Below are 27,939 nucleotides of genomic sequence, written 5' to 3'. Positions count from 1 at the left end.
ATCTACTTCATAGTACAACATTGAATAACTATAAATTTATCCCAGAATACGCAAGGTAGGAAGAAATAAGGCTGTTTTATGCAGATCCACTGTAAAGAAGCATTGTCTCAATCATAGCAAATGCTTTTGTAATTAAAAACTAAAATTTCAGGTAGAAAACTGAGCTCTCCCATGACCTAGGTGCAGTAATGATATCTTAATATACACAAAATATTCCATTTTAGCAGGAAGACTGAAAACACTCCACAGAAAAAACAGAAGAGCTAGAAGTACAATGTCAGATTTTATTTTTTTGCTCCACAGAATGCATTACTGGCTGCATTACCAGTGCTTAACCATAAGCTTTCCCAGCATTCGAGAGGCAAAACTGTTCTTATAATGATTTTAATTCTCTGAAATTAAAGTATTCAAGACTGGTTAATTGTCATAGTTTACTGACTGCACAGAAAAGTGCTGTGGTACTTCGTACCAGCAAGCTGAAGCTGTATTGATTGTGCAGCTGAAAATACATTTCTGTATCAAGTAAATGCAGGTAGAAACCAACTTTTATGAATAAGTGCACTTAAATTTGCTGTTTGGACTATGTATAATGAAGCTTTACAATATTAACAGGAAAACTGCTATGAAATGACTCATACAACTACTGAAAAAAATGGAATTCTGAACAAACTGATCATGGTTAAAGATTGGTCCCTATTATTGAACCGCATGAAATGGATCATCCCAACAATATTGAAACATTAACCTTACAACTGAAGACTGTAACTGCACAAAATTCACATTAACTAAATGATTGAGACTGAGAGCTTTACATAAGAAAAGAGAAGCCAAATATATTTTTCATAAAATGAACAGGAAGTGCATGAAACAGTTAATACTATGATATGTCAACAGTTCCCTAAAATTAACATGACTTTCAAACTCTGTTAGGGCCTATGAAATAATATTCATGGTAGTTAAACATAACAACAAAAACCAACAGCTATTTCACTGAAAGATGAATAGATGCAAGATACCCAACTCTGCACCACTTAACACAGAAAATCTTATATGCACAGATTTCATTGAGACCTATGAATGGACATTCAGTCGTTCGGTAAAGAAAAACAGATCTGAAGCAGCATCTTAAAAAGTATCAATAAGCACATAAAAGAGAGCTTACGAAACACAGAAGACGGACAAACTCTCAAGGAGATTCATTAAAAGTTTCTGCAAGATGGAGATTTATTGTCCATTTACAAAGAATAAATGATAATTACAAAACAAATGTCATAATTAAACATAAAAGCTCTGGAATTTTACAAATATAGTCATCTCTTGTGGTTGAAATGCATTGTTAAAAACAATAGTGCTAGTTGACAGGACCTCTGCAAAGGTGCAGCGTAAATTCCTGCAGTTACAAGGGGACATGGCTGAACAGGTAAGATACAGATTCACCATTGTGTGTTCTTCGAATTGCCTCAGCCAGGATCATGGAAATGTCAATAAACTGAAAGAAAAAAAAAAAAATCAAGGAGGTAATTTTTAAAGGATTCAAACGAAAACAAACTATGCAGTTTAGAAACACACAACCTGTATGCAAACATTCAATTTACTATTCTGCTCTTACCTCTTCTAGGAAGTAAAATAACATCAAAGCATTAGGTAATTAACCTGTGTATGAGAATAGGACTAATATAAAGAACATACTCAAAAATTAAGTAAGAAAACACTGATTTCTGCACAGGCACACTGATGAAGATCTGGAAACAGGCCATGAAAATAAACTGTTTTAGCCATCAGATGGCAGTGTCCACCTCACACATGTACAGTTTAATGGAAGTATATCTTTTGAATGTTTGCCTAGTTTCAATAAGTACAAAATATATTGAATAATAATAATAATAATAAAAAAAAAAAAAACTTTAAAATTTAACGTTAAAAAAGCATTATTTTATACTTTCCTCTTCTCTGCACTAAGGAAAAAGACATGACTTTACAGAACAATCTCACATAGAAGTTGCTGAGATAAACCAGCTTTGCTTTTTCAGTTTGCTTTTGAAAGCAAACATATATATGTTATTGTTATCTTGGGATTTTTCATTAGTGTATTTTCAAACAAAATGAAGAAGCCTAAAATTTCTATGGCATCCACAATAACCTAGAGTTCCTAATAATGATAAAAAAGACAGTTTTTTACATTTGCTACTCTTTCAGTCAGGCAAACTCAATCTGTTGCAGTACCAAATATTTTTATACTCTATTATGCTATCTGAATCCCCTTAAAATGGCTCTTCAGCATGATTTAGCAGATGTTCTGCAAATAATAAAGCTACACAATGTATCTGAGAATATTGTTTTCATTGCAAGGCACAAATTCTAGCATCAGAGAATAGTAAATAAATAAATAAATAAAAATCCAGATTTTAAACAAATCACAAAAATGCCACAGTACCTGAATTTTGGGGCAGTGTTTCATTTTCTCTTCTTGGGGAATTGTATTAGTTACCACAACAGCCTCAAATGCTGCATTATTAATCCGAGAAATAGCAGGACCAGAAAAGATGCCATGAGTAAGAATAGCATATACTTTGGTGGCTCCAGCAGATACCAATCTGTAGAACAGAAATGAAAAAGTATTCTGTGATGCATGCTTCAATACATAGCTATAGATGATGTACATCAGAGATTTTACAGATAAATCTCTGTAAAATACATTTTATACACAAATTCCTTCTGAAAGGTACAGGAAGATACAGCTAACTACAAAATAATTTAGAGAACTTAGAGTTTTTAAGGTTGTATTACTTCTAAGTCTCACCAAAAATAACTGCTAAATAACTTAAATAAAGTTCTTATCAGTAGCAGTGATACTGAACAAAAATCTTACACTTTTGATCACATCAGCAGAAAAAATAAATATGTTGAAAATTCTATTGGTATATTCTACCTCAATCAGGCAGAAATGAAACAGGTTAGATAGCAGTATCCACAACTCTGTTGTGCCTCCATTATCATACACCTTTATTTTCAATTATTTTTTTTTCAAATTCAATTTTTTTTGCAATTCAAACAAATCTGTTCGGACAAAGCTACGGAGAACAAAAAATATTTAATGATTAAAAGCCTAGCTTACTGCAAGCTTGTGGGATGAAATGCTGCTGATTGCACAGTGAAATGATGCAGCACAGGAGAGAAAACCTGTACCGATGAAAGAACTAAAACAACTTGTGTATGAGTCAGAATCAAATTTAGCTTTGATTGGCCTCTTTGCCTCCAGATACTCAGCTATGCAAGACTACAAATGCATCTAGAACAGATGGAGAACCTCAACAGTTGATATGATATCAGATCATAGAATGAAAACAGTAAGATAGCAAAAAAAAAAAAAAGAAAGAAAAAAAAAAAAAGAAAAGACAAGAAAACAGAAACATCATCTCATTTTGAACAATTCACCATTCACCAGCATCAAAGGATGCTGATCACTTTGGAGATCAGTAGGGATGATGCACTACAACAAGGTGAGTGTGTACTAAGAAGGCAACATAAGCAAGTTGATGTGCTATATCTGGAAATAAATTTCTTAGTTCATCTGCTGGATATGCAAGTTTGAGTAATCACAAAGCGCATCTCACCTAGGCTTGTCAATAATGAAAAGCACTACTACTTCATGACAAGAACATGATATAAGGCCATATCACACAATCAAAAGCATCCTTCTAGTGAACAGTGCAGATACAATGGAGGTTTGTCATAGTTTTACAATTTCCTCTATAAAAATCTATTATAGGTAAACAAGGAAGTCCTACTTCTATAACAAAATAAATAAAGACCTCCTTTTTGCTAAGGCTCGACTGTCAAGAATTATTGGCTAGGCAATTCATGATTTTGATCTGTGAAGTGGGCAGCCTACAAGCACGCTTTTAGGTCTTATGAAGATTAGTGTGAGGATAGCAAACAACTGCACAACATCTCTTTGCAAAATTCCATCAAATTTTCATCAAAGTGAAAAAGAAACAGAATACTACATGAATGCCTTCCAAGAATTTTTGACATCCTGATCACCTAGAAGCAAACAGCAAGGCTGCAACTGAAGACTGCAATCTTGTGGGAAGATCTTCACTTCAAACTGCTAACAGCAACACATAGCTCAGTTAAGCTTCACCCTATTACATAACATGAAAGACACAGTTAGGAAGTACCACATGGACCTATCCTGGATGTAAGACTATTCTTTACATTCACAGTGCCTGTAAGTATATTGGACAGGAATTTAAAGTCAAAATGCTCTTAACTGGGACCCTTATAAATGCTTTATAAAGGATTACATCCAAGGGTGGCAACACTACAGTAAATGTTCAGCAGCAACAATTTAAAACATTCCCATTGTGTTTCTCAGCAGCTCCTTCCCTCTTCCAATATGCACTGTATATAATTATGTGGGGGTGGGCTTTGCTATAAACCAAATCAAAACGCAAGATCATTGGATCAAAAATTAAAAATCTCAAACCTCCCAAACCAAAGCTGGCGGCATGTGTTGGGATATGAGCAGAAAGGCAGGAGCACTTCAGTCTAGTATTGCCCACCCGTTAATGCCTAATATTTGTTTTTAATGTTAATTTCAGTCCATTTTTCCAATTTTATCAAGATAGATTTAAAATGTATGAGAGTAATTCTAGTTTCGAGTTGTAAAGTTACAGCAACAGGAAAAAATAATAATTTCATGAGTAAGCAAATTTTTAAAAAATAAGGTTACACACAGTACCAAAGTTAAGTGTAGACAATAATGCCAACTTCTGTAGGGAAAAAAAAAAAAAAAAAAAAAAAAGAACTTACTAGTACCCTGGGATGTACTAGCATAAAGCCAGCCTGAAAATCTTAGAGTAATCCTTCCTACTTAGCATTGCTACAGACTGAGTTTAGTTAGTAGGTCTATTTTCACATGATGCACTTCAAGAATTGGACCCTTTTAAGAATTGAGAAGAGCCCTTACGGCATCAGCAACAGAGCAGAGGTCTAGAAACCATGTGGAAAGACTGAAGAAATGGGAATAGTTTAGTTATTTAGATGAATACAATCTTCAACTACCTTCTAGACAAAAGATGAAAAAAACTATTCTCATCTCCCATGATGAAAAGGATAAGCAGCTTTATACTGAAGATGTACAACGAAGATTAATATTAAACCTGCACTGAGCACTGGAAGAAAATACTTCCTAATACCAACGCTAGTAAAGCTAGTAAAGGCTCCAGGATGAGTTTTTAAGTAAAGAATGATTTTCTGACATTTCTGTCTCGGTACTGAAAAAAAATAATAAATAGATAGCCCAAAAAAATAATAATAGACAGCCCAAGTCCCTGGCTGAAGGGATATATGACATTTCCTTTATTCTGTCCTTTTTTTCTAAATCCAGATTATATATTTCTGTAAATCTTATCACAATTCCATGTTTTAAGGAAGGCCACAGCTTGTTCACAGGATGGTAAGTCAAGAATCAGTGACCTCACTCCACAGAGCTCAGGTGGAGTTATAGGTATGCAACATCTCTGTTCATCTGCTGTTCTGCAGGTTACAGCACAATGAAGCATCAGGCCAGTTCACCATAATACTTACTTATCTGCTGCGTGACATATTGTGCCACACGTGTCAGCCATATCATCAACCAGAATTGCTACTCTGTCTTTCACATCACCAACCAAGACCATTCTGTCCACTTCATTTGCCCTCTTTCTTTCCTTGTGAATGAGAGCAAATTCCACATTCAGCCTGTCAGCAATTGAAGTAACCCTAGGTGACAGGAAGAAATACAAAACATTTAGAAAACTATTTTAAAAGAAAGAAAAGATAAATACATAAGGATGGCTATGTAAACATAGTTTGCAAGTTCCCTTGCTTTTAAGTTAATGTGGCACAAACTCTAAATAACGAGACAGGTTAGAAATGACCTTAATTCATTGTTAATAAGTACAACCAGAGCATCTTAAACTATACAACAGAAAACTATTTTCTAAATTGGCTTTGGTTATCTGGCATTAAACATCTGTCTTTGAAATTTCAGCTATTTGCAAGTTTTTATTAAGCTCCATACACACCATAAGGTGGCCCTAATTCTAAGCACTTCAGTGTCCTAACTGAAAATACCATTCCTGGAATGTGAAACAAAACCAACAGAAAAATAAAGTTAATAGTGATTAATAATTTTTAGCAGTACTTGACTAGTAATCAAGTAGTTTACTTCATCAGCAATTCTCTTAGCAATACATTGGCTTAACGCAGACCTTTCAAAATTGTTCAGGGTGACCTCTGCTGGCCAAATGTCCTATAACAAACAATTTGTTACAGACCTCTGACTGTTTTCTTCAGATTTTTTAATATACCAGAGCTGGTAGGTATAACAACACAGAAAAAAAAAAAAAAAAGAAAGAAAGAAAGAAATAAAAACAAGACAAAAAAAAACAGGAATAAACAATACTATGTTTTACTATGCTGGCACAGCCTTGTAGTCCGTCTCTTGTAGACTATTTTTAGAATGCAATATTTAATAGAAAACAGAGCTTTGTTTCTTTACCACTTAAATATGAATAAATTGTTGAAAAGCAGTAACAATCAACTGAATGATAAACAAAAAGCCACATGGTTTGGCAATTTTTTGGTGAACAACACAGTAATTTCATAGCACATCTGTCTCAGAGATATCAATAGAATTTGCATGTCCTACTGCAGTCAAAAAAAAATTAATAAACTGGAAAAACTGCAAGTAAATAGTGAGAAATAAAAAAGAATGATGCTTTAAAGGAATGCACGAACATATTTCTTTAATACTTCCAGATTTAAATTTTAAGACAAACTTTCTTCACATTCTGATCAGTTTTCATTAACTCAAGCATTATTTTGAAGGCCTGCATGTTTTGAATAGAAAAGCCAAGCCATCACCTTTACCTTTTACTAAAAGAAGTGAAGGAGAATCTGAATTTATTGAGTGCAACATCTTCTCCTACTTCAGCAGGGACTTAAGTTGGTTGCATTACAACAGAAAGATATCGAAAGTAAACTCTTCAACACCAACTCGAAAAAATACAAATATTTTCTAGTGGGAAAAAACACTGTCTTCAAAGACTGTATTTTGTCATAAATAAAAATACACTTCTTTATACATATGAATTACATTTTTGTGACAACAACAATATTCAGATGGCAACAGAGAAATTTAATTGACTGAGTCATCTGCATGTTAGAATGTTTTCTATAGTTTAAATTCTTCACATCTTTAACTTGACTAATCCAAAGAGGAATATCTCCCTAGTTCTACTCAGTCTTATTTCACTATTAATTGTTAGAACATGAACATTCACAACAGATCGAAGGACTTAGAGCAAAATCATACCATTGTAGTCTGTTTTCTCTAAATTATTTTCCAAGCACTGAAATGATTTTGGGCTTACAGGATTCTTATTTGTCTTTGTTCCCATTCAGCTTCTAGCAGCAGCATGACCAATACCTTGAAAATAAGCATTTTGCTTCAACAGCATATTTTACCACCTTACAGGTGGCATGCTTTTGAACTTTTGCATTAGTTTTTACTCAACAGATAACAGATAAAAGCCTTGCTAGAAGATAGCCTTACAAGCTAAAGAATGTAGAAACAATGAAGAAACGCTCTGATGAACTAATTTTTCTATTTTCATCTTTTGCTACCCAAAACAAAAAGTTTTATTTTTTATTTTTATTTTTACAATATTCACAGTATGTAACCTGAATGCAATAATTTAAAGAAAAAAGAATTGTGACTTAATGTGACTTAAGCAAACTCTTACCTAAATGCCAGCATGTACAGTGGGGATAGGCCATGTGCTTAACAGAGAAGGGAAACTTAAACAATTCCAGAATGAAGCAGGAATAGGCGCAGCAACTGGGCTAAAGAAGCAAGCAGCAGGAAAACTCTCTTCCCTCTCACAGAGGCACTCAGCTAATGAGGCTGAGTCCAGGGAGAGAGAAAAAGATTTTCTGTAGAGCACAGAAAGCTCCTGGATGTTTTCAAGCATGCACATCATTCTGTTTTTACAGTGCAGCTGAATTCACCAATGATGTACTCTGTATATTGCACAGGTCACATAGCAAAAAAGATGACGAGACCATCTAGTTCATTAATCACAAACTATGTGGAATGCTAATAATATTAGTCTTGTATAGTACCTTTTTGCACCACCTGCATCAGGGGAAACTATGATACAGTTTTTCCACTCCAAAATGTTTTCTTTAATCCACTGCAGCACCGCAGGTTCTGCATACAAGTTATCTACTGGAATGTCAAAGAAACCCTATTTCAAAAGAGAAAAACAATTCCATGAATACACATTTATACCCTGCCTGGGATGAAGATACACAGAAAGAATCGAGCTTTTGCCTTTCATGTATGGTAGGGCTTTAGCTAGTATTTTACACTGGCCTAATTCTGCCCTCTGCAATTTCTTTCAAGAGCAGCAAAATGAAGAACAATTTCTCTTTAATTATTGTAAATTTAAAATGTAGACCACCTTTAGGCACCTATATAAATTCATGCATGTGAAAAGCTCTCAAAAAATTCAGTGAGGAATATTTAACTTCCATAAATTTCAACTGCTTGAGATGAAGAGTAGTATTTCAATATGTGGAAGATTCGAGTTAGCAGTACTTCAGCAGCAGACAAAAATGAACAGTTCTTTTTGTGCAGCTTTTAACATCAAATCCCTGTTGGACCATAAATGAAACTGGTTTTTATTTGCATGACAGCCATCTAACCTAATTGAAGTTCTGATTAAACAGAATGCCAGAAGGGGGGAAAAAAGGTATCTTGAAAAGTTTTACATGTTAGAATGACAAACAATACCTGCTCTGCAACTGAGACAACAGAACTGTGATTTGCAGCTTCAGCAGTAAAGTCAGCTAGAGGCTGGAAACCCGTATCTCCACTTCTCTTAAGTGAATATTGTCCTCAGCACTGTATCAACAAAACTCTATATAGGGCACTACAATAATAAGATCAATGCAAGAGTAAGAGAGCTTCTCCAGAACAGTACATTGTATATTCTGGGAGCTCTTATACTAGACTTGGAAAGTTCCACTAAAGAGATTGACGTATGGGCATTCATACTGCCTGCAAAATCCCTCCGTAAGATCTGGTCTCTTTCAAAAGGCAGGTTTAAATAGAAACAGATCGCCAAAATGATCATCAAAGTTTTGAGATGATCAAAACTTCTTCTGAACCCTGAGTACTGCACTTCTGAACAAAACAAAAACAATGAGAAAAATAAAAAGAAAAAAGAAAAAAAAAAAAAAAAACACCACAGAAGTAATATTAGCCTTTCTTCTTAATTCAGTAGAGCCCCCAGACACAGTTGGAAAGAACTTATAGTTACCTGGATCTGAGAAGCATGCAGGTCCATGGTGATGATGTGGTCAGCCCCTGCAACTGACAGCATGTTGGCAACAAGTTTTGCAGAGATTGGAGCACGACTCTGAGAAATAAAGAAAAAATTTTAAAAAGATAGAGAAAATCAGATAATTAGGAACTTTATTTTCCTTTAGCATAGTTAGAATCTAGTTATGAAGAGCTCCAAACCCAGCCAAACTAGCTTGTCAGTAGCTAATCTAGCCACTAGGGCTTTGAAAAATCAGCAAAAATTTTAGGAGCTCTAAATCAGTTTGCACAGTCTGCTTTATAATGCCTTATATTAATTTGACCAACAAACAGATAAAATTGAGGATATAATTTTCCAGCTCCTCTATTTTAAATTTCGACTAGTTTTGCCATAGCACAGAAACAGACAGACAATCTCCAATTCTCCAAGACACTATCCATATGCCAACATCCAACTCTTAGGCAACTACTGTGTTCAAAAATATATATATTCATATTTAGATAACCAAATATGAACAATGAAAGCACAGGGAACACAACTTTTGAAAATAAAACAAAACAAAAAACTGCTTTACAACAAAGTTAAGATCAATGATTTCTTCATGATACAGTAAATTCTGTAACAGACCCATGTAGGCAGAAGCAGAAGGCCCCAGTCTATTTATTTATTTATTTATTTATTGCTAATTTGGGCCTAATTATTGGATGCGATTAGGAATCTAAATCTACCAAAAGGGGTGGGGTAATGAAGGAAAAAAGGCAGGTGGGGGGAGGGTGGTTGGAAAGAATAAAAAAAAAATCTAATCAGTAAAGTTAATGTTAATGTTAAGAGCTTTTTTAAGTTGACAAGGATGAAGAATAGTAACAAAGAAAATACGGAAAATCATGACTGGAAGATACTTTTTTTTTTTTTTTTTTGTCAACTCCAAAGTTCTTTCAGACTTTTTAGCTCTGAAAAAAGCTATATTGACATAAAGAACTCTGTCAGGAATAGAAATATTAAGCAAATCCTCTTGTTTTCTTTGTACCAATCTTTAAACATGGGTAGTAACTAGCACTAACTTTGTTAGAATGAAAACAGAAATGTAATTTAGAGGTGTCACCTGTGAGGCTGTTTTTTTGCTGGCAAGGTATGCAAGGTATTCTCTCCTGCTACATATCTTTAACAAAGAAATCAGCCTAATTTAGCCTCAAGGGGCTAGTATTTTCCTCAAAACTTCTCTTAATTTAGGTGGAAACTCAGCACTTGCCTATTTTAACCTGTGGATTGACAATATACTTCCAGAAAAGAAACCAAGACACTACATTATTTCTTATGACTTGGGTAAGTTTGTCATCACCATTACTAAAATACTTCATTTAGAAAACCACTTTACTCTATTGTGTTGTACAAAAACATTGTCCCCACTTAGTCTAAGATACGGTGAAGATATGTATAGCAGATAGTACTTCCCTCAATCCTTGCAATTAAGATGCATAGAGCTTCCATAAGAGTTTGCAATCACTAGAGCTTTAGTGACTTTCCACTTAATGAGGACTATGCTTCTCCTCATTGAAGTTCAGTTCTGTAAGGATTCTGTTAGGACCACATTAGCCAAAACTTTTTTTGTTATTTTTACCATTACTAGCAAAGTTTTGGTTCATGCCATTCAAGTTCCAGATCACTTCAGCTCAAATTTACATTTCTAAGCTGGGCTTCACAATATTCTCAAATCTCCAGCAACATCTATTACAACAAAGGTTTAGTTTCTAACTTTTTTGACTCTACCACCATGTTATCTTATCAGCTCCTAGTTTGGTGCTACAGCAGAGCTAAACTAACGGACAATGTTGAAAACAGAAGTTTGCTCCCTTGCTTTCCTCAATTCCCTCATGCCTTCCTCAATTCCCTCATGCCACTCACTGGTGTTTGTCTGAACCCATGGCAGACAGATGAGGAAGCTAAAATTAAAGAGAGGGGGAGAGAAGTTTGCTAGCCAGGACCACTCCTTCTGGTAGAAAAGAGTAACCATTGCAGCCTAGCAGTTCAAGACAAATTACATTCTTCCCAGAACATGATTTGCCATTTCCATGCCAACTAGCATACTGAATTTCTCTTGTTTTGTCCATTTCTGTTCAACAAGAATACCAGTTAGCTTCTCTCATGTATCAATACCATGAGTATCATCATCACAAAACAAAACAACAACAAAAATTCCTGCACCAAGTACTAATGTATACGTTACCAGTTGGTACTTCTTTCAGCTGCTGGCCTTGCAGGCTGACTTCCCAGAAGGAAGAACTTGAAGGTTTTACCACTAGGAAACTTGTTTTAGTAGGCATGCACATCACAGATTGCCTACATGTTGGTGGACAAAAGAGTCTTGGAGGGAAAGATAGCCAGACACCAATACCTGTTTCTCAAGAATGGGCTAACAGGAGATTAAGGCAAATGGAATTTGCAGCTATCTGATAGTTTCCTCTACATAAAATTGTGCATTAAAAGAAAAAGCACACATCTCATGACACGTTCAGAAGGATTTAAGGTTTGATTTCTTACCAAGAAAATATAAAAAGCTTTGTGCTACAGTATGATACAGATTGATGCTTATTTTAAAAACCAAAATAAGTGTGCTCATGAGAACCTCAGATAACCTGGCCTCATTATTCAGAAACTTGGATGACAAAGGTAGATGAGAACTGAACATCTTCTTTATATCTTGGAGTGTTTGTGATGCTTGCTTCAGATGGGAGAGGTAAGAACACAAAAAGATTCACTATATTCATTGTTCCATTCTTTGATACAGTTTGAGGTTAGTTTCAGAATTATTAGTGTGAAACACAACATTAAATTATGTACAGAAAATAAATTGTAAAAAAAAATCACTGAGTTTTTAGTTCCTAAGCAAATTCCCCGCTCACTTATAGCAACAGTTATATGAATGATTTCTTCCTTTATGATGTGTTACAAAGTTATTTGCAATTTTGCAAATTACCAGGGACAGAGGAGGAATCCACAAAGCTAATAAAAACAACCTCACAAGAATAACTAGGCAGAGGAAAGTAAAAGGAGTCCATTAAGATTAATGTTCTATTGCCTTTAAGCATCTTATTACATTGTCTTGCTCAAAATGAATCACATGCATACTAAACAAAAACAAACAAACAAACAAAAACAAAACAAAATCCAAGAAATCCCCAAGATTTATAACTGGAACTTTCACTTCCAAGAAAGCCAGTTGTGAAGTGTATGGATACTGCACATTCACTAATTTATTACCTAAATTTGTCATTTTTAAAATGAGATAGGCTTTGAAGCTTCAGAAGTTGACAGCCATTATCTTAAATGTCCAGACAGATTTTAACTAGAAGCTAGGAGTTTTCTGTTAGCAAATTATTCTAGAATGTTACTGTCATGGCCCAGGCGAAACACAACTGAAATTGAGAAGTGAAACTGAAAATGTTCCCAGTTATATATAATGTAACCCAGTAAGTTTCACCCTTTAAGGCCATGTTAATGGAAATGCATAGCGTTAGATTTAAAAAAAAAAAAAAAAAAAAAAAAAGATACCTACCCAACGCTCCACGGCCCCCTTCTACAAATCAAAAAAACAAAGTTACGTGAGCTGTAGAACACCAAACTCACCTATACTTCTAACATCTCAAAGGCATCTCTGCAGCATCCTATATATATGTATCTTGCCTGTGGCTTTGAAGGTTAACATAATTAGAGGATGCCTAAATGCAACCATAGCCAAAACACCTGAGCTAATTTTAAATTATCTAGCCTGTGTATCAGAAGTGTTCTAGTTTATGGCAATACTTGATCATGTTTAATCAATTTATCAATGTTTCTGTGATTCTGGGCAAGTTTTTTTTTTTTTTTTTTCCTTTTCTCCACCTCCCTCCTTCACTGTCACCCCCCCCCCCCCCCCCTTTTTTTTTTTTAAACCTCTGTTTCTTTGTCTGTATATGAAAGAAAACTTGCACAGATCTCTACATAACCAAAGCTATCAGCAAAAATTCCAGCAAGGCAATCTCATTTAAAGCTAGTCCAGGTTTTACACTAAAATTTCCAAAGTAGATTACACAGGCCTTGCTCAGAATACAGTATTTTACCACAGGGGCCCTTTCTTTACTTAAATTAAAAAAGAATAAATCAAGGATATTTTCAGTGTTCTCAGTGATCATAACTGAAACAGATGCATGAAGAACACAGTGGTATTTCAAACAGCAAGGACTCATTCTATTTAGTCCTTTATGGATTAAAGTCAACAACTTAAATCACAAGTCAGCATCCAGATAGTGGAGATTATAAGGCTTCATCAAGCAAGCTACAGCAATATCTTGGGTCAGAGAGAAGAAAATCTGCCTATAACCGTAGTAAGAAAATGACTGACATCAGTGAACCGACACTTCAGGCAGCACACAAACCTTGTGCACTCAACATGGGTCAAAGACCAAGTGATGTGATGCAATCCACCAGTGAGAGGAAGGATCACCCGGTCAATAAGCTGCCCAATGTCGACAGCTATATTATAGCTTACTGTGCAACACGGAGGTTAACTACCAAGGTTAATTTCCAAAGATGACAAACATTTTCTCAATTGCAAAACAGAGGTTTAAAAAAAAAGAGTGGAAAGAAAGAAAATTGCAGGAGAACTCACTAATGCCCAAAGAACTGTCTGGAATAATGCTCAAAACCTCTATTAGTGCTCTACTTTCCTGTTCTACATATCTTGAAATGGCATTTCAAAAAGACGTTCCTAAGCAGCATTCTGAGCCACTACACTGTACAGTTCAAGTGTCTCTTGAAAGCCTGCCACATGGATTTTGGGTACTCCAACAAGGAACTACCTAGACGCATGGAAAACCTGGGACATGCTCATCCTTTTCCCACACCAAAAATTTGTATGATGGTCCAGAAGAACCATCCAGAACCATCCAATATGAACTTGGAAAGAAAAACATACCAAGATGCTTTCCTTCCCTTTCAACCAAGTCTTTTTTCTTTCCCTTCCTAGCTCTTTTGATTAAAAAATAAAAATCAGCTCTCCTAGTCAAGTGAGAGCATTAATAAGTACAGAAACACAGCAAAATGAAGTTTCAAAAGATGTATATGAAGAACAGGGAGATACTATCTAACTTCCAAATTCAGTTTTTGGAAGCACAACATTAGTATGGAGCCTACAGGTAAAGAACAAATTAAAAAAGGTCTTTTGTTAAAGAAAGTAATTTTCTTTCATTTTATTTTGTTCTTAAAAATTTGTGTTTCCATCACAGGCTGAGAATTACATATTTTGAAAAATATACAATCAATATTTATTTTCTGCATCGTTTGTCAGTCCTGTTACATTTTGTATAGATGAATGAAAATAACACCACAAAGATTTCAAGATTTTGCTCAACACCCAAAGTGAAAAGGAAGGAGCAGACCATTTATAGGAAGTATCAGAGAGAAAATTTTCCAGAAGGCAAGCATTGCAATCCAATTTTAAAAGCTAAATTCACATTTATTCTTGTTAGTTCCTTTCAAGTTAGTTTTGATGAAAATAGCATTTATGTAACATTAGGTTTTCTTGTGTATATAGTGGAAAGAAACGAAGAAATACTTAAAAAAAATATATATATATCAAATGCACTAGTCAGACTTTGTCACCGTCTTATCAGCTTTTGTTGAACTGGTATATTATTCATCAGTTACTGCATACCAAATTCAGGGACAGACACTAAAATCATAAAAGTGTTTTGGGATTTCTATACAATTTTTAGTCTGCATCATTTAACATTCCAAGTTATTCCACATAAATAAAAAGTTTATATATTTATTTATTTAGATTTGCTTTACAGCATAAAATAGTGTTTTCACTCATCACTCTTACAAATTGCAGATCTAATCAGTTCCTTTTATTTCGCTACACACAGGGTAAAACCCACCTGCACAATGGTTACAGCACTTCAAATTTAGGATTTAATTCTATGTAATTGCACTAATTAAGATATTTAGAAGGGCATACCCTCTTCATATACAGAGAATAAAAAGGATAGAAAAAGCAGGAAAAAACAGTCCCATAAGGTGAAGTTTTCTAACTAAATACTCTGCAAAATACAACACACATAGGATGTACCTAAATTTTCAAACTGAAAACAAATCAATTAAAGCATAAGCAAAAAGTCATGTATTGTCTTAATTCATTCACTTGCAGATGATATAATTTAATATTTTATCATAAAAAATAGGGGGAAACAAATCTTACAAATCTCTTCAAAAAGTTCTGAGGGAAAAATCTGAGAAAAGACTTCAGAAAGTACATGGTTCTTACCTACCTTGTCTTTCTTATCTTGCCTGGCATATGGAAAACACGGAATTACTGCAGTCACTCTGGAGGATGATGCAATCTTGCAAGCATTGATCATGATGAGCAGTTCCATTAAGTTGTCATTTATTTCTCCACAGCCACTCTGGATAATATACACATCTTCTCCTCTCACACTTTCACCAATCTCTACACTGAAAGAGCAGGAGATGGCCACTTAATCACTAGAATTACAGGAAGAACATTATTAAAGAACAAACAAAACATTTTTGTTTTAACAAAAAAAATCATAGGTTTATAAAACAAATAAATGGGTAAACAGAGTTTTGGACAACTGTGCCCTTGATACAAAGGCTATTTCAATACAAGCCACTGTAAAATTTGCTTCAGCCTACATAGAGCCTTTGTAAGGTCAGCACAAACCAACATGTAATTATGGCTGTAGCACAGATGCAGCACACATTGTTATTAAGTTCAGTATTGGTTTTTTGATTGGTTTAGTTTGTAGATTGTGTCCTTGTGTGTAGATTGTGTCCATCTCCTAAGGAGATGGTCATTTAAAGAACAAACTAGATAAGTACAGAAAGAAAACCAACTTTGTCGTATTTTTATTAAATACTACCTGCATCAAAATACTTCTATTAAAAGTGCCATTATTTTCTATGACAATTAAGGCATTAATAAATTCAAGAAAATATTGCATTTTAGAAGGCAAAGGTATCACCACCACTTCCCCTCCCCCCCCAAAAAAAACACAACACAACAAAAACAAACAGAATTTTGGTTAAAATTTGCACCATGATATCTAAGTAATGTAGTTAAAATATAAAATAATAAAATCTTAGAAAAAGAAGATAAGAGGCCTGTTCATCAACAGCTCCCCATGACTCAAAATTTGTCATGTTGTGCCAGTTGCTCTATTTGTTCTAATTGAGCTTACGTACTTACGATGGCATCTAAGTTATTTTACTCTTCCACAGATTTCAAGGCAAATTTTGGCACTGATCACTGTTCATACCACAGAAATCTGCTGTTGAGCCATTCTCAGTTTTCACAACTGCCACTCCAAAACTTACTCTGAAAAGCAGCAAACTAACCTTCTTTTTTCTTCTTTTTTTTTTTTTTCCTGGATCCATGCAAAATATACAGAAAATATACAAAAGCAAGCTTCCTACATAAGGCAATCAGACCTTTCGAACCCATACTGTATTAAATTAATCTAAATTATTTAAGGCTAAAGTATCTTGGACCCATATTTAAGAGGTTGCCTCATTACCCAAAACACAAATAAGCAAAAAAATCTAACTAGAAACCATCCAAATGGCTCAGACGTGGGTAAAATAGTTTTTGATGGGTCCTTCAACAGTGAGGCTTGTTCTAGTCAAGCATAGTCCAAACAGCTTTAGTTTATCAGCTTCCACAGTGCTGTGCAAGACTGATTAGCTTTTTGTAGCTGCAGAACACAGAAAGGAATTTACTGCTTAAAAACTTCTTAATGACGTGCAAACATTTGATTTATTACCATCAGGATAGTTGAGTGCTGTCTGACTACTTACATTCTGAAAACTGCCACAAAATACCTGCCAGAGAAAGAATGCTTGTCCCTTTGAAGGTGTGCAAACTAGAACAAAATCAAATTACAAGAACAGAATGCGCTGATTTAACAAGCAGCCATTATTTTGTTTCTCCCTCATTGAGCAATGTGCAGTTCCATGCTGAGTACTGAACGACTGAATCTTGTGGAAGATATATATGTGATCATGCAATTAAAGAAAATATTCTAAGCCAGATGCACAAGGCAATAGACAAGCAACCTTCTTTCACACCAGTGTGACCTGAGTACTTCATTTTGCAACCTTATTAACTCTAAATTTAATTTCTGGCCCATCACTTCCTCCTGGCTACTTGAGCCTGCCCTATTATTCATGCCCATACACGAGCCTGCCCTTCTGGTTGCATTCTGACTCCTCCTTGTATTAGTAGCAGCTCTCTCCTTGTTTAATCCATTTCCCCCTCCAGTCATTATTTGGTTTCCTTGTCTCTCATCCTTATATTCAGTCTCAGCCTCATTACACTAACACATCTCTTTCACCTCCCTGTTTTTCCATGATCAGATGAATTCTCCCCCTCTTCTACTCAGTTTTTATTCAAATCAATGTACTTCCATTTTTGCGTTACCTATATACTATCAGAAAGACCACCAAAATCACAGAAGAGAGAATGAGTGTCTCCATGTTTTCAGCTCCCCTCTTCCATTCCCAGAACAAGTTACAGAAAGATTCTTTCTTCATTTTTCTCCTTAATTAAGTAAGTTTTTGAGTGGTTCAGTAAGTTCCCGCAGGTTTTTAACTACCAGCAGGATTTTTTATTGCCAAATAAGAAATAGGTAGATTTCTTATTGCCAAATTAAAACAAAGTATCTAGTTAGCACTAGGACCTCTGGGGGGACAAAGGCAGTCAGAGACAGTGTCATCTTCAGATAGCTCATTAGTAATCGAGCAAATCTTTTTGAGTCTTTCATCAGGGTGGAAAGACACAATTTTTTGGTTATACAACTGTTAATTTCCCATCCAATTATTAGTCAAAGCAATAGGGCTATTCGGAGAAAAGGGTTTAAAAATAAGTCTGTCAAACTCTAAATATTTTTCAAGCTTCTTTTTTGGTCAGCTCCAAGTAAAGCATCAACCCATTAGGTTACATATGCAGCCTTACTCACCACTGTTGATTCATGGTTATTATCATGAGGACTCTGAAAAATTATAATCAACACTTGACTTGGCCTTGCACAAAACTGCTTAATGACAACTGCTGTCATACCAAACCTTTGGAATAAGTCCAGAGACGACCACCAGCATATGCAAAAAGCTCTATGGCAGCTCTTTCAGCCCAAGACTGTGAAGTTACACGTCTGTACTTGACATTATCACAGGAATCATTACAAAGGAGAAGAAAGTAGAAAGAGACAAAGAAAGTACTGCCAATTTTCACCAGAGAATGTTATTGCAGTGACAAAGCAGGGTAATGGAAGATTTTAGTACTTGGCAAAAAAAAGAAAAAAAAAAAAAAAGTGATTTTATAGACACATTATGTAGTAGGAACAAAATTTGCTGAATGACCAAAAAAATAGGATTTTAATGTTCATCATATACACAAAGAACACTGAATTATAACACTCTGGATTGTTTTGCTCCTTTAAAACAGTCATTTCTAAGCACCCCACTAAGAAATAACAAGTTTCAGAAGGTCTGGGAATATACTTTGAGATAAATACAGATCTGGTTGATAGAGCAGACCTGAAGTGGTTCTGCTTCCAGCACCATTAACCACTGTCTTTTCTATGCCCTTGGGCCAGCAATAACTTTTTCATCCTGTAAACAACTTAGAAGATGAAACTGCTGCTACTTCCTCTCTTGGTGCATTTCAGATATTTTTGGTTATGCTTCTCAGGCCAGAATGGCTTACCTTTTCAGGACACAGAAACATGTATATATATCCATGTAGAAATATATTTTCTCATGGACACAGGACGTATTTGCAAGCTAAAATAAATCAAGTTTAAATTAATACTTGTGTAGCACTTGGAAGTAACTTAATTAAAGGGGCCTGAGAATAATATAACGTAATTATTGCACAAGTCTTCTCCCAATCAACTAGAGATGAATGCACCACAGATTAGTATCTCTCACTTTCTACCTTGTCAAAGTTGAATATTGTGTAGATTTATCCAACCAGACCAGATACACTGCTGCTTATCTGTACTTTTAAATTTTTAACACATTCAGATGCAAACAGGCAAACAATAAGATGCTATAGAGCACCAAATATCTGAAGTACTGCATCTCAAATATCTATTAAAGAACACTAAGCTTGCAGCAGGCAAACTACTTCATGCCAGTTATCATATTAACATCACTACTAAATTCCATTTAGGCTATCTATACCATGACCTAATTAACAGTCAATAAACTTGGGGCTGTTGTTTAAACAGTTTTCGACAGTGAGGACAGAGGAAGGACACAAGAACAAGCTATTGCCTCAAGATTACAAGCTTTGTTTGTTTTATGCAATTAAATCAAATTCAACTGTTTGGTAACAATCAGTTTAAATAAACTTCTCATTCAAGAAGAGTCAACAGAACCTGTCCATTAAAAGCCCTGAAAACACCTAATTGCGTTTTACAGAAAAAATTATACAAATTAATAGCCCACAAAATTAATTAACTTGTTGACCCAGTTGCTTGGAATCTACAAGCACAAGCTGCTAGCCAGAGAGGATGCATATAAGACAGGATGTAACGGAAAACAAGTTTGAGTGTTGATATCTGCTTTCACCTTGCACAAACTGATTCCAAGTCCAATTTACTAAATAGAAACTTAGACTAACTACCGTAAGTTAAGGATAAACCTCAAGAACCACTTATATTACAAACACATTTAAATGTCTGAAACATTCACAAAGCAAACTTCAAAACTGGGGTAAGAGCAGGCTGAGCCCTTTATGATACTAAATTTGTCGTACACTCCCAACAGAACTAATAGCAATGAGAATTTTAAATTTCTTTATCTTAACTTAGAAAAAAGCTGCAGCGAAGCATGGAAATAAGCATGCAAAGTCTTACTAAAATGGCAAATAATTCAAGTCAATGGCTAGGATCCAGTTCAAGTCATGCAAATGAAGAGTGCCATATACCTTACAAAAAATTATAACAGATAAAATTCTAGTAATAGTTATAGGACGTAATATTTGTCAAGGACTTTAGGTGCTGATAAAGTAACTCTGTACTTTAGGCATCTTTAATACCCATAGAAGCTGCCAAAATTTAAGGTCTAGAGTCCTCATACAGAGTGCAAAAAGAATCGATAACTTAGAAGCAATCCAAAAAATGCACATGCTGAATTTGCAAATCGTCAAAAAGCAGCCAATGGAAAGTACTAAGCAGAGGGGTGTGTTTGAACTCTTACCTTTGGGAACAAATTTGCAGAGTAAAGTCTTTAACGTAAGACCTCCAACTTACTGGGCAAATATTTTAACTGCCATGATGTTATATAAAAAAGCAGGTACTGGGATTAAATGAATAAATAAATAAATAAAATTCCTCCACCTAACCCTCAGCTCCTGAAGGGATGTGAAAGCTGCTTGATCTATCACTAGGATCAGCTGAATTTAGCAGGGTATGCAATATGGCACAGCCAAGAGAAGAACTTGAATCCTTTAGGTGTTAAGAACAACTACAGGACTGTAGAGCTCCACTGGGGTTAGCTCAGTTGGGCCGGTTTTGGTACAAGCTGCAGTGAGATTTTCCTCCCCCACAGCATACCAGACAAGATCTTATGGAAAATCCTAAATGCTGAAATCCCCTTTGAAATTAGCATTTAAAAATCAAGTTAATTAACCTGAAGATAATTTGAAATTCCACTTGGGGCAGGGGATGGGGATTCCCAGCCTCTCTTCATTTTTGCAGTTTTACCACTCACTCCCACCCCCTGTGCTGCACACAATAATTTAAAAACCAGAACACCATAGCAAACAAACAAAAAAATCTGTGGCATTTTCATTACAAGTTTACTTGTATCCTAGATCTCCTGGAACCCATGTTCTCTCCTCAAGTCTAGGCTTTCTCACTTTGACAGCTCCAAAACCAGTCCCCAGTCAGATTTTCATTTTCAACTGATCCTTTCCTAATGGTAGGCATGGGCAAGGCAATTTATTTATTTATTTTGAATTTCATGTGTTTTGCATCTATAAGAAGAACAGAGTATACAGCAAGGTCAATAAAGTGGAAGCCGTAAACCAGAAGCTCTGAAGCATTTTTAGGCCTTTTGTGATTTGGCACTATTAGCAATACAATCAATGGCCATATTCAGCGTATCTTGAGTTCCATACATAAACACAGAACGTTTCTGGAAACATTTCTTATCCTTTTCATTCATGTTAGTAAAAGCAACTTCTCCAGGCTCACCATGTTTACTATGGTGAGGGAACCAGCCAGCTCAGCCACCCCAGGCTGAGCATGACAACCCCAGTTGTGAACCACTTGCTAAGTGTTTGGGCCATATGAAGAGAGAATTCACATCCCACAATGTCCCAAAACCTACCAACTTCAGCTGATTTAAGAGCAGTTTATCACCTGAGTTTGCTTACACCATGGCTAGGGGTAATAACCTTTGTCAGTGGGGGTCACGCAGCTCATGGCCTCTGCAGCAGCAGAAGCCAAAAGAACAAGGGTACAGGAAAAGTACGAAGGTCATGTCTTAGATGAGACAACTGCAGAAGAGTTGGAGGACACCAAAGGGGAGGTTGGAGGAAAACACTGCAGTCCAGCGTTGAAAACAGATCTCATTTGAATTGGGCATCTTTGATATGTAGCACTGGTATAAAAGTTTCTAGATTTGCCTTTTTTTTTTTTTTTTAAATCAATTACTTACTTTATAGAACACACCGTTTTCATCACACCATTTTGTATAAAATAAGGTTCATTCATCCTTATAAAAATTCACTGAAGAAGTATCATCTATTTTCTCCTAACTTCCAAGATCAAAACTGCTATCTCTGACTAAAGTTTATTTACTTGCAAACAAATGGCCCAAATATCAACAATTTTATTTTTTTATTTTATTTTGACCTGCCTTACAGCAGGCAATGTCTCTGTGCAACCAACATTTTCCTTTGTAAAATCTGAACTGTATACACTTAAGCAGATGATTCAAAAACATCCCAGATGGCAGCCAAAAGAAGATGCAGATAGCCAGCCTCCAAATTCACTCGTGCCAGGCAGGACTTCAATTCCCCCCTCCTGAACCTGTCAAAAAGACTTACAGGACTCACTTCAGTCAGTAAGTCTGACTAAAAGAAGTCAGGAAGCTCATGGGAACAGGTGGAAACAGTAACTTCTTTCCTGGGAGATATGAGTGTGAGAAAATGCCATCTCTGAATCCAGTTTCTCCTTTTTGAAAATAACAAGCATTTGAAGTACAGAATTAAAATAGTCTTTAGAAGAGCAAACATACCACATATTGTAACAAAATATATTTTGTTACATATATGTTTGTTTGTATATGTTTGTTATGTATATGTTACATATATTTTGTTACAAAATATTTGTTATATATTTTATATTCACTCGAATGAGGGTGGAAAGGCCTTGCAGAGGGATCTGGATAGGTTGGAGAGCTGGGCGATCACCAACCGCATGAAGTTCAATAAGAGCAAGTGCCGGGTCCTGCACCTGGGACGGGGAAACCCTGGCTGCACGTACAGACTGGGCGATGAGACGCTGGAGAGCAGCCTAGAAGAGAGGGATCTGGGGGTCGTGGTAGACAGCAAGTTGAATATGAGCCGGCAGTGTGCCCTGGCAGCCAGGAGGGCCAACCGTGTCCTGAGGCGCATCAAGCACGGCATCGCTAGTAGGTCGAGGGAGGTGATTGTCCCGCTCTACTCTGCGCTGGTGCGGCCTCACCTCGAGTACTGTGTGCAGTTCTGGGCACCACAGTATAAAAAGGACATGAAACTGTTGGAGAGTGTCCAGAGGAGGGCTACGAAGATGGTGAAAGGCCTGGAGGGGAAGACGTACGAGGAACGGCTGAGGGCACTGGGCCTGTTCAGCCTGGAGAAGAGGAGGCTGAGGGGAGACCTCATCGCAGTCTACAACTTCCTCGTAAGGGGGTGTCGAGAGGCAGGAGACCTTTTCTCCATTAACACCAGCGACAGGACCCGCGGGAACGGGGTTAAGCTGAGGCAGGGGAAGTTTAGGCTGGACATCAGGAGGGGGTTCTTCACAGAGAGAGTGGTTGCACACTGGAACAGGCTCCCCAGGGAAGTGGTCACTGCACCGAGCCTGTCTGAATTTAAGAAGAGATTGGACTGTGCACTTAGTCACATGGTTTGAACTTTTGGGTAGACCTGTGCGGTGTCAAGAGTTGGACTTGATGATCCTTAAGGGTCCCTTCCAACTCAGGATATTCTATGATTCTATGATATTTATTTTAGAAGTGATGTACATGCACTGATAATTTTTCCTCATCAGTTGATTCACTAAAAATACCTGCACGGTGAGTTAATTATGTATCAATTATCATCAAGTGCCATCTCAGCATATTTAGAGAGAGCCTCGTGAAAAAAAAAAATAAAATCAGTGTGGGTGTGCATGCATGTATGTGTGCTTCTATTACACATCTGTCAAACATCATGTCACACTGCTGAAGCTGCAGCAGCCATGCCTGCTTAAGGACTTCCATTCCTGCCCTCGTCCTCCAGCCTTCCAAACATTGCTGACAACAGTTGGTTGTGTGGACCTGAAGATAAACTGACCGACCCCCCACTGCAGCCCTAACATTTTACTGGTGAAGTGAGGAAAGGTGGTGTCACGCAAGTTTCTACCAAGACATTGTGGCCAGCACATGTACTTTACACACAGACTTTGAATACTAAACAGAGTTATCTTCCAGGACCAGATGTTTAGGAGCTGTCTTCCTGCTTTAGTTAAGGTTGGCTGCTTTGATGATCAGCTGAAGGAAGACATTCACTGACGAGCAGCCCTGGTGCCAGCTACTGGAGTCAGGCCGGTGGTGTGGGCCTGCAGGCTGTAGTACCAGCCAGCAGATCAAGTGGGTGAAGGTCCTGGTGTCAGTAGTTTGGGGAGACAGAACATAAAGAAAAATTTCTTCACTGAAAGGGCTGTGAAGTATTGCCCAGGACGATAGTTGAGTCACCATCCCTGGAGGTCTTCAAAAAAAAAAAACAAAAAAAAAAACAAAACCAAATGTGTAGATGTGGTGCTTAGTGACTTGGATTAATGGTGGGCCTGGCCGTGCCAGGTTGAAGGAAGGTTGGACTAGATGATCTTAGAGGTCTTCTCCATACTGAATGATTCTATGATTCTATTTCCATATTGTTTAGATGGAAAAAAAAAAGAAAGAAATTGACAGGGGGGCAGGGGGAAGAAGTGGGGGGGCAATTTCAGCAGCAGTTTCCCCACTTCCTCTAGCACAGACATGAGATTTCTCAGTTACAAACTTGCTAGAATGCTGAATGCCTAAATCACATGAGAACTGAGATATTGCCAGATAGCCTAACCTAATGACAAAGAGGAGTGTTTCCAATTTTAAGTTTTCTGGAGTTGAGAACCTACATTTCATTTCCTTTTTAGTAGTGGTCCTGCTCCCTGGCTAACCTCAGGGTATAGTACAGTTCTTCAACAAACCATTTGCACCTGCTAAGGATTGGGATTGAAACCAAAAGCCCCTTTGAATTGAAGTGTAAAGCAAATTATTTAATAACTTGTCCCTTCCACTCTATTCTGCAAACCAAATAAATGCAATTTTCAACTAAAGGGCTTCCAGTTAGGCCATTTGACAAATATTTAAGCCCATGGCTGCACATGTTTGTCAATATACATGCAATTTACACTTACTTTTAAGAAACTGTAAAAAATAAGAGTACTGAGTTTTAAACAAAAGATGAATCTTCTCTGCAAGTTGCTAACTTAACAGATCTGACAAAGCAAGAGTTTGTTGACCCTCAGGCCCCAGCTTATCTATTTGCACAGGGATCTGTCCAAGCACTACTGGCAGGTTTAAGGTTCTCTGAGTATCTTAACTATTAGGTACAAGTATTCTGCAATACTGCAATGTATTTCATAATGTCGGTGAATTTATCCATAAATCTTGCAGAGCAACTTTTGCATGATTATTTTATATAGGAAGAAACATGTTTTTGCTTGTATACACAGGAAGAAATTTTGCTATAGAGACAGATTAAAAAAAAAAAAGAACAGCCACATGGAAAAGATCACTACAGCATAAATATCTTATCAACTTTAGCTATAGTTTACTTTTAAATATACTGTTCAGGAATTCTCTCATTAGTGTTGCTGAATTTTTTAATAAGAACGTCAGTCTACAAAACTGGAAGGTCGACGTCCTGGACTAAGTTGCTAAGGATATTAAAAGATTACCCACTTAGAACTTACTATACAGTGGCTACAACTGTAGATGCTCAAGGGGAAACATCAGCTTCATTTCAGCTTGTGTGGATCTCAGAAGTATGAATCTCAGTATGAAGTCATACAAAAAAAAAAAACAAAAACACTTAAATCCTTAAGTGTGAAAGCATTTAAATTATTGGGAAAAAAAAAGGGGGGGGGGGGGGGCAAAACATGTCAGCCTAGCAATGTTGCAACAGAAGCAACCAGAAATAGTTACTAGAGTAGATCCTTTCCTCATATCTATACCACACTACATCTCAACTTGCCTAAGAAAAATAAACTGCCATTACTAGATTAGCCAAACCACTGACAATCTGCATCCACCACTATCTACTTACTTAATGGCGGGGGTCAATATTTCTCACCAAAAAAAGTAAGTGGAATGATAGACCAGAGATTATTCCATCCTGAAGTTGGGAATTTAATTAGCTGCCTCAAACTAGATGTGAAGACTTCACAGGTAAATTTCTACCTTGCATGAGATCTAAATCCAAGAATCTCTGCTTAAAACACGGCAAACAGCAGAACTAGAGATAAGTGTCTCTGGAGAGCAAGCAAAAAAAAAATTAAGGCACAAGTTAGCAAGAAAATCATGCAACCAAATACACATTAAGTTTTATCATGCAGAAAAGAGATCAAAGAGCAATAAAGTGATTATGGGGTTGGAAAGACTTGAGATTTAAGCCTTCATTTAATCAGGAATGAATAGAAGAGAGTAAGAGTGTGCAAACATTAGGTGGAATGAGCAGCAATGGCAGAGGGTTTAAAATGCTGTCTCTGCATGTAAATAGAACAAGAGCAGTTAAATTGAGAATACAAAAGACGCAGACTGAACAGAAGAAAAAGCGTTGTGAGAGCAACTTCAGACTATAACATATTAATCTTCCAAAGAAAGCCATGAAAACATGCTTGTTTGGGAGATTCAGAACAAGAACAGAAAAGAAAAAAAAAAAAAGAAAAAAAAGACAACCAAACATACAATAATCTCAGAGACTAGACAGCTATTTACAGTTGGCAACCTATATTTCAGAATCAGGTAATAGCCTAGTCACAGAATCACAAGTTGGAAACGACCTCTGGGCTCACCTGCTCTAAGCCCTGCCCAAGCAGAGACACCTAGAGCAGGCTGCCCAGGTCCACGTCCAAGTGGCTTTTGGAGATCTCCAAGGAGGAGACCCCACAGCCTCTCTGGGCAGCCTGTGCCAGTGCTCCATCACCCACACAGCACAGAAGTGCTGCCTGGTGCTCAGAGGGAACCTCCTGGGCTCCACTTTGTGCTCAATGCCTCTGGGCCTAGCACTGGGCACCACTGAGCAAAGCCTCCATCTGTCTTCTTTGCACCTTCCCTTCAGGTATTCATAGACATGGATGAGACCCTCTGAGCCTTCTCTTCTCCAGGCTGAACAGCCCCAGCTCTCTCAGCCTCTCTTCATAGAAGAGGTGCTCCAGTCCCTCCATCATCCTTACAGCTCTGTGTTGTACTCCCTCCAGCTATGCCCAAGCCTCTCCTGTACCAGGGAGCCCAGAACTGGACACACTGCTCCAGGTGCAGCCTCACCAGAGCTGAGTAGAGGGGGGAGGACCACCTCCCTTGACCTGCTGGTGATATTTTGTCTAACATAGCCAAGCATATTGTTTTGCCTTCCTGTGGGGGCAAGGGCACATTGCAGGCTCATGTTCAACTTGGTGCCCACTGGGAACCTCTGGTGTACCTACCACTACCCCCTTTCTAGTATACTCCTAGAAAGTTGTTTCAGCCTTACCACCTCCTGGCATAAACACACAGCTGTCACCTCAAACTAAAAAAAAAAAAACAAACAAAAAAACAAAAAACAAAAAAAAATAATTAAAAACAAATAGATCAGGTTGGTGGGTCGGAAAACCAAGATGACAAATCAGCACAGAGAGGCAACACCAGGAAGAAAAACAAATAAAAAAATAATAAATGGCAAACATTGAGGACGTCATACAGGACATTTTGCCTTTTTTTCCTACGTGGCCAGCTGGAAGCCTGACCTGCCCAAGCTTATGGAAGCAGCCAGGAGGCAACCCCACCAGTACCTAGGGACAGGGGTCTCCCCCTGGGGGGGAAGAACACCTCCCGCAACGCCACACGCACCTGGTTTCCTGGTTGCTGAACTTCTTGGTGACCACCTTGCCCAGCTCCAGCCCCAGGCGGTCGGCCACCCGCTGGGACAGGTCGTGGTGGGAGCTGCCGCTGAACAGCACGATGTTGGGCATGGCTGGGGGGCGATGGGGGGCGAGAGAGAGCGCGGTGGCCCCGC

General features: G+C 37.1%; 1 protein-coding gene across 3 annotated transcripts; it reads right to left on the bottom strand.

Moving 5' to 3' along the window:
• Positions 1 to 1,199: 1,199 nt before the first annotated feature.
• On the bottom strand, positions 1,200 to 27,939 carry PRPS2 (phosphoribosyl pyrophosphate synthetase 2). 3 transcript variants are annotated; one of them, XM_068683011.1, is made up of 8 exons: positions 27,774 to 27,939; positions 15,683 to 15,866; positions 12,931 to 12,951; positions 9,375 to 9,473; positions 8,173 to 8,297; positions 5,593 to 5,766; positions 2,435 to 2,594; positions 1,200 to 1,489 (listed from the first exon to the last, which is right to left on the bottom strand). In XM_068683011.1, the coding sequence occupies exons 1-8, from the start codon at positions 27,893 to 27,895 to the stop codon at positions 1,397 to 1,399; spliced, it is 978 nt and encodes a 325-aa protein (XP_068539112.1). In that variant the 5' UTR covers positions 27,896 to 27,939; the 3' UTR covers positions 1,200 to 1,396. The 3 variants fall into 3 exon arrangements, with proteins under 3 accessions (XP_068539112.1, XP_068539125.1, XP_068539116.1); XM_068683024.1 differs by having other exon boundaries at positions 15,683 to 15,896; positions 27,774 to 27,921; XM_068683015.1 differs by lacking the exon at positions 12,931 to 12,951.

This window comes from Anas acuta, chromosome 1, assembly GCF_963932015.1.
Source record: "Anas acuta chromosome 1, bAnaAcu1.1, whole genome shotgun sequence".
NCBI lineage: Eukaryota > Metazoa > Chordata > Aves > Anseriformes > Anatidae > Anas > Anas acuta.
Note: the sequence above shows the minus strand (reverse complement) of the source record. Positions and strands in the feature narration are given on the sequence as shown.